This window comes from Psammomys obesus, unplaced genomic scaffold, assembly GCF_907164565.1.
Source record: "Psammomys obesus unplaced genomic scaffold, mPsaObe1.curated_primary_1811, whole genome shotgun sequence".
Classification (NCBI taxonomy): domain Eukaryota; kingdom Metazoa; phylum Chordata; class Mammalia; order Rodentia; family Muridae; genus Psammomys; species Psammomys obesus.
The window spans coordinates 9,266,562-9,278,950 of record NW_026596085.1 but is presented as its reverse complement, the minus strand read 5'-3'; the positions used below and the strand labels follow the sequence as shown (position 1 = coordinate 9,278,950).

Here is a 12,389-nt window from a genome sequence, read left to right as displayed (position 1 = left end):
GAGCATGTGCAGTGAGCATGTGCAGTGAGCATGTGCAGTGAGCATGTCCAGTGAGCATGTCCAGTGAGCATGTCCAGTGAGCATGTCCAGTGAGCATGTGCAGTAGGCCAAGTCCAACAGCTGGCAGAGCTATTCATTTTGCCCACAATATCAACACCAGCAGGCAATTTTGCTATGTTACTGATGTGGTATTAAGCCCCAATCTTAGGTTTCAGACAAACATCACCAAGATTGTGTCAAACATCTCATTTTTCTTCAGTGCTTTTTTTTTTTTTTTTTTTTTTACATTTTGTCTTTGAAGATTATGGTTTTCATACTGATGTTTCCTGACAACTTTTTCCATCACAATACCTTCAGACACAAGTCTGCAAACTCAGGAATCTCCTATTCATCTGAGTTTTAGAAATGTTAAAAAAAAAAAAAAATGACCGTAATTGGAATAAGAAGAGGAAACATAATAAAGTCTCACCTGTATCCTGTGCAGGTGGCGTTTTGACCCGAAGGAGCCACTGGTTTGAAAGTGACTCGTGGGGAAACCTGGGCTGAGAGCAGAAATCCCAAAGCAAGAATAATAAGTGCTATTGTGGTACCTGAAAACAAAAAATACACTTTTTATTGAAGAGCATTGACAGCATTATTTCAACACAGACTTGGTTTGACATCATAGCTATAAATAAGACTCCTTGAAACATTTCCCCTCAGTTAAAAAATGATTTATCATGTAAAGTAATGGTCAGAAAAATTCACTAGCCCACACCCATTGTGAAACTCAAAAAAAACAGAATTCAAAGCAAACCAGTTGTGAGCCAGAGTAAATTGGTAATGATTTTCTAATAATGAATTAAGCCATCCAAAACAAACAAAAAATCTACAATTGCTGATAACTCTCAAAAAAATCAATGAAAATAACCCTCATTGTCAAGTAACTAATATAATAGAAGCACAAAAGGAAAGATATGCATATCTAGCATTCCTATCAGAGCCAAAAAATTCTTCCAATGACATTTGATCAGGTAGGATTTGAATTAGCCAAAAAAGTACTAGACTGATTATGTATAAAGCAGGTGAAAATTTACTGCCTATTAAAAAGGAATGCCACATACAAAATGACTTCTGCTAATTTGTCAACCAGAGAACCCGAGTAAATGGCTGTGTTCTCCAGTTTCTTTCACAGTGCATTGCTATGCATTGAGTAAAGAGTTTCATCAGGAAACTTTGATGCTTTAAGTTGAGAAAGAAAGATGGCACCTTCCTTTTTAAACTTGTCAGAGAATCAGTGTCCATGAAGATTTGTCATACATCTATTAGAATTTTTCATGTCTTCCTGTCCTCTTAGCTCTGTGACAGTAGGCTCAGCACATTTTCAATGTAACATTTAAATAAATATATTTGAAATATACACACATCTTTGCCGCAGGAAGTACTGCCTAGGCAGAATGGATTTTGCAATGTTGGATATTTTTGTTCAAGACAAAAAATATGTCAAGACTCTCAAATTTCAGGGCTTGGATCAGGATATGCAGTTATCCCCCATGGGGGAGTCTGCAAAGGGAACAGTGTACCTGAACTATCTGTCTCTAAAACTTGCTAACATGAAAATGCACACAGGGTCATCCTGGACACAGAGACCTCTCAATGGCTAGAGTTTATACAACACCTAGGACAGTCTGAACCCCAGTGGCTGGAACTCCTACATCATCTTGGGCACCTGAACTCCAGAGACTAGTGGTTCTGGACCAGCAGCCACTGGAAGCCCCATTGATTTTTATCTTAACCCAATTGTGAAGGAAGTAAAAATTTAAAAGCTAGTGTTACACCTTTACATTAATTGTATGAGGAAAATTTGTAGATTTTGGCTTCCAACTGGAAGGAATTCCTGGATGTACCCTGACCTCAGAGTCATACTTTCAAAAGATGGGGTCTGGACATCAGAGCTCCACATGTGACTATGTTGCCCAAACAAGGATAAAAGCCCTTAGATCAAAATAAACTCCCCCAGGACGATAGCTCCTTAAATGGTTCTGTTTATGGTCTAAATTTGAAAACCTCCTAGTCCTTTTATCTTCTTCATTTTGTTATATCATGAAACTACCTGAATCATCCATGTCATTAGAACTTATTAGTACTAGTCATTAGTGCAGCGTTTGTCAACAGATTCATTACTGTTGTAGAATTTGAAGCTCATATATGGTGTCTTAGAACAGAAGGCTTTGTTATGCTCTTTACTTTAAAAAAAATTCCTCATACAAGTCTTTTACTTGCTTGGTTAGGGTTACACCAAGGTACTTTATGTCATTTGTGGCTACTGTGAAGGGTGTAGTTGCCCTAATTTCTTTCTCAGCCCTTTTGTCTTTTGTATACAGGAGGGCTACTGATTTTTGATTTTCAAATTTTGTGGCATATAGGTTTTTGAAGTAAGACCTAATGATTGTTTGGGTTTCCTCAGTGCATGGTACTGGCATAGAAACAGAATGGTGGATCAATGGAACCGAACAGAAGACCCAGAAATAAACCCACACACTTATGGACACCTGATCTTTGACAAAGATGCCAAAACCATACAATGGAAAAAAGATAGCATCCTCAACAAATGGTGCTGGTCTAATTGGATATCTACATGTAGAAAATGCAAATAGATCCATACTTATCACCCTGCACAAAACTAAAGTCCAAGTGGATCAAAGACTTCAACATAAAACCAGACACATTAAATTGGTTAGAAGAAAAAGTGGGGAAGACCCTAGAACTCATTGGTATAGGAGACAACTTCCTCAACAGCACAGGCTCTAAGAGCAACAATCAATAAATGGGACCTCATGAAACTGAAAAGCTTCTGTAAAGCAAAGGACACCATGATCAAAACAAAACGAATGTCTACAGATTGGGAAAGAATCTTCACCAACCCTTTATCTGACAGAGGCCTAATATCCAGTATATATAAAGAACTAAAGAAGCTGAAAAGCAGCAAACCAAGTATTCCAATTAAAAAATGGGGAACAGAGCCAAACAGAGAATTCTCTATAGAGGAATATCGAATGGCAGAGAAACACTTAAAGAAATGCTCAAACTCATTAGCCATCAGGGAACTGCAAATCAAAATGACCCTGAGATTTCACCTTACACCCATCAGAATGGCCAAAATGAAAAACTCAAGGGACAACACATGCTAGAGAGGTTGTTGAGAAAGGGGAACCCTCCTCTACTGCTGGTGGGAATGTAAACTTGTACAACCACTCTGAAAAGCAATCTGGTGCTTTCTCAGACAACTAGGAATAGCACTTCCTCAAAATCCAGCCATACCACTCCTAGGCATATATCCAAAAGAGGCTCAAGTACACAATGAGGACATTTGCTCAACCATGCTCATAGCAGCTTTATTTGTAATACCCAGAAGCTGGAAACAACCCAGATGCCCCTCAACTGAAGAATGGATACAGAAATTGTGGTACATCTACACCATGGAATATTACTCAGCAATGAAAAACAAGGAAATCAGGAAATTTGCAGGTAAATGGTGGGAACTGGAAAGGGTCATCCTGAGTGAGCTGTCCCAGAAACAGAAAGACACACACGGTATATACTCACTCATATAGACATACAACATAGGACAAACCTACTAAAATCTGTACATCTAAAGAAACTAATCAAAAGGGAGGACTCTGACTAAAATGCTCAATCCCCATCCTGAAAGGGAAAGAGGATGGACATCAGAAGAAGAAGAAAACAGGAAACAAGTTAGGAACCTGCTACAGAGGGCCTCTGAAAGCCTCTGCCTTGCAGACTATCAAAGCAGATGCTGAGACTTATGGACAACTGTTGGGCAGAGTGCAAGGAATCTTATGAAAGAAGTGGGAAATAGTAAGATCTGGAGAGGACAGGAACTCCACAAGGAGAGCAACAGAACCAGAAAATTTGAACACAGGGTTCTTTCTAGAGACTCATACTCCAACCAAGTACCAGGCATGGAGATAACCTAGAACCCTTGCACAGATGTAGCCCATGGCAGTTCAGTGTCCAAGTGGGTTCCATAGTAATGGGAAGAGGGACTGCCTCTGACATAAACTGATTGGCCTGCTCTTTGATCACCTCCCTCTGAGGGGGGAGCAGCCTTACCAGGCCACAGAAGATGACAATGCAGCCACTCCTGATGAGATCTGATAGTCTAGGATCAGAAGGAAGGAGAGGGGGACCTCCCCTATCAGTGGACTTGGGGAGGGGCATGTGTGAAGAAGGTGGAGGGAAGGTGGGATTAGGAGGGGAGGAGGGAGCGGTTTATGGGCGGGATACAAAGTGAATAAAGTGTAACTAATAAAAGTAAAAAAAAATTTCTTCCCTTTACATCCCTATCAAAGCCATCCCTCTCCTCCTGGTCCCATCCTCCCACCCTCTTCCTCTTTCTCCCCTCCCCTTCTCCTCAGAGAAGTGGAATGCCCCACCACCAACCCACCCAGGCATATCAAGTAGCATCAGGATGAAGCACATCCTCTTTCAGTGAGGCCCATCAAGGCAACCCAGCTAGGGGAAAGTGATACCAAAGCAGGCAACAGAGTCCATGTCAGAGACAGTCCCCTCTCTAATTGCTAGGAGACCCTCATGAAAACCAAGTTGCTCATCAGCTACATTTGTGTAGAGGACCTAGGTCCAGTCAATGCAAATTCTTTGTTTGGTGGTTCAGTCTCTGTGAGCCCCCATAGTCCTTGGTCAGTCAACTCTGTTAGTCTTCTTGTGGAGTTTTTAGCCCCTCCAGTTCCCTCTATCCTTCCTTCAATTCTTCCACAAGACTCGCCGATCTCTGCCTAATGTTTAGTTGTGTGTCTCTGTATCATTTTGGATCCACTGCTGAGCAGAGCCTCTCAGAGGACACTTATGCTAGTCTCCTGTCTGCAAGCATAGCAGAGTTTCATTAATAGTGTCAGGAGTTGGCTCTGTCCAATGGGCTGGGCCTCAAGTTAACCTAGTCATTCTTTGGCCCTTCCCTCAATCTCTGCTCCATTTTTTTCCCCCCGTATACCTTCTTGGCAGGGTAAATTTTGGTTTGAAGGTTTTATAAGTGGGTTGGTGTCCTCCTTCCACTGGAAGTCCTGCCTGGGTACTGGAGGTGGGCACTTCAGTCTCATATTCCTTGCTGCCAGGAGACTCAGCTAGAGTCATCCCCATATCTTCCCAGGAGCCTACCCCCTTGCACACAGGTCTCCAGCTTGTCCCAGAGATGCCCCCCCCCGGTTTTCCTTCTCCCCCAGTTGTTCCTCACTTTTTAAGAGAAATGTGTGATTCAGAGAGGACTGCTCAGACATGGGTTTAAGCCAATAGAAAGTCTTTATTAGCCAGCCAGTGACTATACTGGGTATTTGGGACTGCAGTACAGTCCCGAGCCTTTCTAAGGGTAAGCTTTTAAACACAAAAACAATGTCCTCAGTTAACAAAAATAGTTAGCCAGAATCAGAACTACAGAAATCTAAAAGCATGGTTAGCACAATTTGAGACTTTCCTAGAACTATGGACATTGATGGATAAGGTCTTTGTTTTAGCTTTGGCAGGTGACACTGTCTACTCGCTGAGTTTTACAGCCTAAATGGCACTTCCATCATAGAGTAGGTTGTGCTAAGGTCTAGGGCCCTATTACAATAAACATTTCTCTTAACCAAGTATACTTGTTCATTTTGGATTTTTGGTAAAACTCTCCTAATAAAGATATTCTCTTTAGAAAGTAAAATATGTTGGATAAATATCAGCCTGGAAAAAAAAAACATTTGGTGTAACAAGTTACATAAATTAATTGGCACAGGGTTTGGTTCATAAGTAATTACTCAGTAGAAGTAATTTTTCTTTCCCAGATCCCAGCTCTCATAAAGGTGCCTTAATTCTACCAGGGGAAGTTGCTGTGGACCACATTTTTGTGGCTCAGACAGGGTCCAAGAAACCACCTTTTCAAATACATAGTCTTGTCTATGCTGAGGCATATATCCTATCAGAGAGGTTTTCATGAATATTACACCACAAAATAAATGGTGAAAAAAAACTATGGTATTTGTACTTTCCTAAGACTTAGCACCAATATCTTGATTTAGATAGAGCCATTCCACTACTCATGGAAAGAAGAAACTGTTTTATAGTTTGCTAAAAAAAAAAAGTTTTAGTTCTTTAAACAAGTCAGTATAATACTAAAATATCTGAAAACTATAAAATGTTCCTTACTGAAAATACTTATGGAGTACATAGTTCATATTTCTTTTGCATTAGATATGTCTTTGACTAGTATTAAATATTTTTCAGTAATTTAAAAAAATATTAAAAAAACTATCCAAGTTATTTGTGATGGGTTTATCATGGTATTCAACTTGATTAGATGTGAGATCATAAAGAGACACAGCTCTGGGCAGGTCTATAAAGGTATTTGTAAGTAGATTAGCTGAGGTAAAAGAATGAAGGAATTGAACTCTCAGTAACTGAGTTTGGAAATCAGAATGTATTTTCTCACCAAAAACTGTATTAAGTGCTAAAGCAGTTTTGTGAGATGAAATTTGGTTTTAGATATAATTTTTAATAGAATTTTGTAAATGCTATGCTAAACTCTTTATGTTTGAGGATAAAACATATTTTACTTCAAATATAAGGTTGCTATGGGAAGACAGCCAAATGTGTTTGTACATTTGAAAAAAATATAAAATACCTGATGTAATCATGTAATGACAATGTTAAAGGTGGGTCTCTTTACAGAATCCTTTACAGAGAAACAGTAGGCAAAAACTTAACACAAAAGACATTCATGCTTTTCCTTATTTTGCTATCACATCAAACACATTTTACCCATCGGGTTTTCCCTAGAATTTTGGCCTGTTTCAAAAAGTCTTTTCTTGTTTTGTGAAGGAAGATTCTTATATCTGTTTCCACAATATTCCAAAATCAAAAATACAATGTTGCAAAATAATATCATAAATGATAAGCATGTCAAAGAAGGCAAAAGAAAACTGTGGCTATGCTCTTCACGTCTCCTCCGGGCAGCTCTCCAACTGTTGACAGAAATACATTCCCAGTAAATGTTTCCTTAAAGCTAATGCCTTTCCTGTCACAGTCTTGTTTCTAGCCACTTATCCCAGAACTAGTTAAAGGATATTACCTTTATTTATTTGCTTTCTGTCAATCATTTTAGTCCTGTGCTCTCTGGCTCGAAATTCACTCTCAGATGTTGCTGTTCTCTTTTGAGAGAGTCACCATCACTGCTGGAAGGTATTTTAAAGCAAGATTCTACATCCAGGCACCTACCTGCCAAACTACCAAACGTAAGCTTCCTACGACCCACTTTCTCAACAAGCCAGACTCCAACTAGTGTGAAAATGAAATTGGTGAAAGCTGTAACTGAAGCCAGCCATATTGCAAGTCTGTCATCTTCCACTCCAGACATCTGCAGGATGGTTGCGCTGTAGTACCTGCAGGCAAAGAACAAAATGATTGCTGTTGGTAATTATTCAAGAAAACTATCAAACAGAAAGGTGCAGCCACCTGAAAAAAAACTATACTAACAGCATTATCAAAAAGAATTAATGTAAGCCCTTTAAAGAATCATAATGGAGAAACATTCTCAGGCACAGTTATTCCAAAGAGAGAAGGTTGAGTGCCTCCAAGATGATGTACCAGCTCTAACACAGTAGCAGACAACATGCTCACTAAAGCCATCAAGGATGAGCTCTAAGGCTATGAATAAAGAGAGTGAATGTAACCATGGTGACCACAGTGGTGGTGAACACCTGAAGGATCTCTGTAAACAAGTTGCAGGAGAAGGGTCTCAGCATGCACTTAGCTTTGTACAAGATGAGGCACTGGCCTAAGCACAAGAGAATGGATCACTGGTTTCTGGGATATTGTGTTCTTCTCGGTGGTCAAGTCTCTACCATGATCTATTTTTCTTGTTTAACAGGAATTCTATGGGACAGTAATTTTCTCATGAGATGCTTTTCTATCAGAAGAATTCAAACACCAGCTGTGCATTCTGACCTGTGGCTTTGCCTAGCTTTGAGGCATCCTAAACTTGACAGTGGGTGTTTAAGCAGTAGTAAAATCAAGTTGGTTATTTTCATAGTAAAAAAAAAATAAATCTGTAAGCTTCTAGATATTTATCAATACTTACATAATATTTCAAAAATAAAAATGCCTTAAATATGTCTCTTTGATTCAGCAATGGCTTGTTTACTAGTTCTTGAATTAATGAGGATGAGGCTCTTAGATGAAATATTAACAGCATCACAGCTCATTCATCTCGACAGAGTATTTTTCTTTTTAAAAATAGCAATCCAAATTTATAAATTACTGTGGAACATGAAGGATATATTTTACTGATCACACTAACAATTACACAAACCATTTGAAGATTCTGAACGATGACAGCTGTTACAAAAGCATAAATTCCCAGTGGAATAACTCCTATCATGCAAATTGTGAATGTTTTCAAAGGATAATGTGATGAAAAAAAAAATCTGTGAAAGGGATCCATTCCATCCAAACAATGCTTTTTCAAGTTTTTCAAGAACAATTTTCAAGTTCTACTGGACAGCAAGGGAGTTTGTGTAATCTGCAGAAGAAAATGAGCACCCAATGTAACAAGGCAGAACTATTCAGAAAAATTCAAATACGGTAATGCTGAAATGACTTGATAACAACATGTTCATAGCAGCTTTATTTGCAACAGCCAGAATCTGGAAACAACCAGAACCCAGTCTTCATTAATTTATTCATTAATTATAATTTATTCACTTTGTAGCCCAGCTGTAGGCCCCTCCCAATCTTACCCTCCTTCTGTCTTCTCCTCCCATGCCTCTTCCCTAGTCTACTTATAGAGGAAGTCCTCTTCCCCTTCCTTCTGATCCTAGTCTATCCAGTCTCGTCAGGACTGGCTGCACTGTCTTCCTCTGTGGCCTGGCAATGCTGCCCCATCCCTCAGGGGGAGGTGATCCAAGAGCCAGCCACTGAGTTCATGTCAGAGACAGTCCCTGATCCCATTACTAGGGAACCCACTTGGACACTGAACTGCCATGGGCTACATCTCTGCAGGTGTTCTAGGTTATCCCCATGCACGGTCCTTGGTTGGCGTATCAGTCTCAGAAAAGGCCCCTGGTTATGTTTTGGTTATGTTGTTCTTCTTGTGGAGCTCCTGTCCTCTCCAGGTCTTACTATCTCCCCCTTCTTTCATAAGATTCCCTGCACTCTGCCCAAAGTTTGTTTATGAGTCTCAGTATCTGCTTTGATACACTGCTGGGTAGAGTCTTTCAGAGGCCCTCTGTGGTAGGCTCCTGTCCTGTTTTCTGTTTTCTTCTTTTTCCAATGTCCATCCCTTTAGTATTTCTGAGTGAGGATTAATCATCTTACCCACGGTCCTCCTTCTTGCTTAGCTTTTTAGGTGTACAGATTTTAGTATGTTTATCCTATACTATAGGTCTAGTATCCACTTATAAGTGAGTATATACTCTGTGTGTCTTTCTGCTTTTGGGATACCTCACTCATGATAATCCTTTCTAGTTCTCACCATTTGCCTGCAAATGTCATGATTTCCTTGTTTTTAATTGCTGAGTAGTATTCCACTGTGTAAATGTACCACAATTTCTCTATCTATTCCTCCATTGAGGAATATCTGGGTTGTTTCCAGGTTCTAGCTATTACAAATAAAGTTGCTACAAACATGGTTGAGCAAATGTCCTTACTGTGTAGTTGACCCTCTTTTGGGTATATGCCTAGGAGTGGTATAGCTGTATCTTGAGGAAGCACTATTCTCAATTGTCTGAGAAAGCACCAGATTGATTTCCAGAGTGGTTGTACAAGTTTACATTCCTATCAGCAATGGAGGAGGGTTACTCTGTCTCCACATCCTCTCCAGCATGTGTTGTCACTTGAGTTTTTGACCATAGCCATTCTGATGGGTGAAGGGTGAAATCTCCAGATTGTTTTTGATTTGCATTTCCTTGATGACTAAGGATGTTGAGCATTTCTTTAAGTGTTTTTCTCCCATTTGATGTTCCTCTATTGAGAATTATCTGTTTAGCTTTGTACTCCATTTTTTAATTGGACTATTTGATTTGTTACTGTTTAACTTCTTGAGTTCTTTATATATTCTGGCTATTAGCCCTCTGTCAGATATAGGGTTGGTGAAGATCCTTTCCCAGTCTGTAGGCTGTCGTTTTGTTCTGAGGACAGTGTCCTTTGCTTTTCAGAAGCTTTAATGAGGTCCCATCTATTGATTGTTGATCTTAGAGCCTGTGCTGTTGGTGTTCTGTTCAGGAAGTTGCCTCCTGTGCCCATGAGGTCAAGGCTCCTCCCCACCAGTTTTCATGTTTTCAGGGCCAGCACTTTACTAACAGCCCTTTGCTCAGCCCCCAAAACAGGACTTTAAACATGACCATAAATAACTTGTGAGATTTTTATCCTAACATTTACAGTTAGGATAAAATATAGTTACAGAAACCATATTTCCCTTCATCCTTTACTGTATCTTTTACCTTCCACTTGGGTCCATCTAACACCTCATTAGAGAAGATTAGAGGGAAGGAGGTGACAGTCTATTTAAAATTCCTCTCAAGAGTCTTCAGAGGGCAGGCTATGACATTTGCTTCCTGAAAAGCATTGCTTGCAGCAAAAGAGGATAAAAAGAAGGATATTTGGCTGTCATGGCCTCAGAGTTTGGTTGTGAGTAAAAGTCTGCCAGAATAATTTTATTTCATAAAAAGGTAACATCTTAGAGCATTGTTCACAAAAATATGATCATGCGAAACTATATTTTTAGCATATACTAGTTATGACTCAAAATTTCCAAGGACTCACAAACTAAGAGAGCAGATCAAGAGTGGCGCAGCAAGTAGTGTAAAAAAAAATAGAGAGCTCATCTATTCAAAAAGCAATACAAAACAAAATGGTAAGTGTTCATTTTCTATTTAGGCATTCCTTTTTAATTCTCTCAGTGGCTAATTTTCTACAGTGGTTACATACTACTTAATTTTTTTTCTATGAAATAGTAAAATTTTATATATTAGAATATGCCACATATTCAGGCACCATCAGCCTCCAACAATGATCTAAATCTACTATCATTTTACATAAACCAAACATAAAATAAACACTAGAAGTAAGGAGAGGAAGACCTCCTCTATCAGTAGACTTGGGGAGGGGCATGGATGGAGAAAGGGGAGGGAGGGTGGGATTGAGAGGGGAAGAGAGATGAGGAGGGAGGGAGCTACAGGGGGGATACAAAGTGAACAAACTGTAATTAATAAAAATTAAAAAAATAAATAAGCACTAGGAACTGACATGCATATGTTTGCATTTAGTCAACTTTAGTATTTTCTGAAATATGAAATAGCAATCAACACACAGTAGTGTTAATGGTGATGCAAGCTTTTTCAGGGACTATGAGGTGGGGGAGACTTACATTCCACAGAGGGAGACCACCAGGCCCCCTGAAGCTAGAAGGCAAAAGAGAAGGCAAAGTGGTATTTGAACATGAAGACGGTCATTAATCCTATCTCACCACCCAGACGCATGCTTGGTGATTCCAATAAACCAGCATGGTCCTGGCTGGGAAGCTGAACAGGGCAGTGTAACCTCCTCCCCCTCCCTTTATTCATCCAAGAAGCACTTGAGCACGACTCATCTCCACTTTGACTCGTTTCCCCAAATCTCTAACTTAAAGTTTATTTCACTTCATTACCTTTCTTAAGCACTTTTTTATTTAAGCACCCTAAACTTTGTTTGAAATGCGGAGAGTTTAAAATCAGTGAAGACTTTTGAACTACTAAAATAGTTTAGAACTACTAAAATAAAATCAATTTTATTTCTCTTTCCCCAAATATCAGAGAAAGAAACCAGATCAAATTTTAATAGCCTAGGAACTAGTTGAGCTGGAACAGCCCTGGGGAGAGGAACTGCAAAGAGAAGCCTGGCATGTCCATGCATTATTAAACAGTAAATTAGACTGCCTGTTTGGTGTGGGCATTCTGACAGTGCTGTGTTCTTTGATGTTCAAATGAAAAGGCCCCAGAACTGTGCTTGATTCACTCCAATCCACATGAGTGTCACAACAACACATGCTTCTACATGCTCTGTATTAACCTCTTTGTTTTCTGTATAAAAAGTATTTTCATTTTCAATTTCTATTTCTAGAGGATTAAAGCCAAGGAAACCCACATCTCCACTGAAAACTCAATGTCAGCAAAGATATACCTGGAGTAGGCTTTACCAAAAAGGACTTTTCTTAGACACTGAACACAGAGGAGAGGAGAGTCCTCAATTCTCTCCATCCTACCACCTTCAATGTTCACTGAGGAAGTATTATATACTGAGAAGGAGTAATATATATATATATATATATATATATATATATATATATATATATATATATATATATATAT

The 12,389-nt window shown here is 39.3% G+C and overlaps 1 protein-coding gene across 1 annotated transcript in view; it reads right to left on the bottom strand.

Moving 5' to 3' along the window:
* Positions 1-12,389, bottom strand: part of Slc2a13 (solute carrier family 2 member 13) — a 263,691-nt gene that overhangs the window by 70,042 nt on the left and 181,260 nt on the right. The window contains exons 5-6 of the mRNA XM_055627184.1: positions 7,264-7,427; positions 470-590 (exon numbers count right to left, since the gene is read on the bottom strand). Coding sequence (XP_055483159.1) covers positions 470-590; positions 7,264-7,427 — 285 coding nt within the window. The remainder of the gene's footprint in view (positions 1-469; positions 591-7,263; positions 7,428-12,389) is intronic.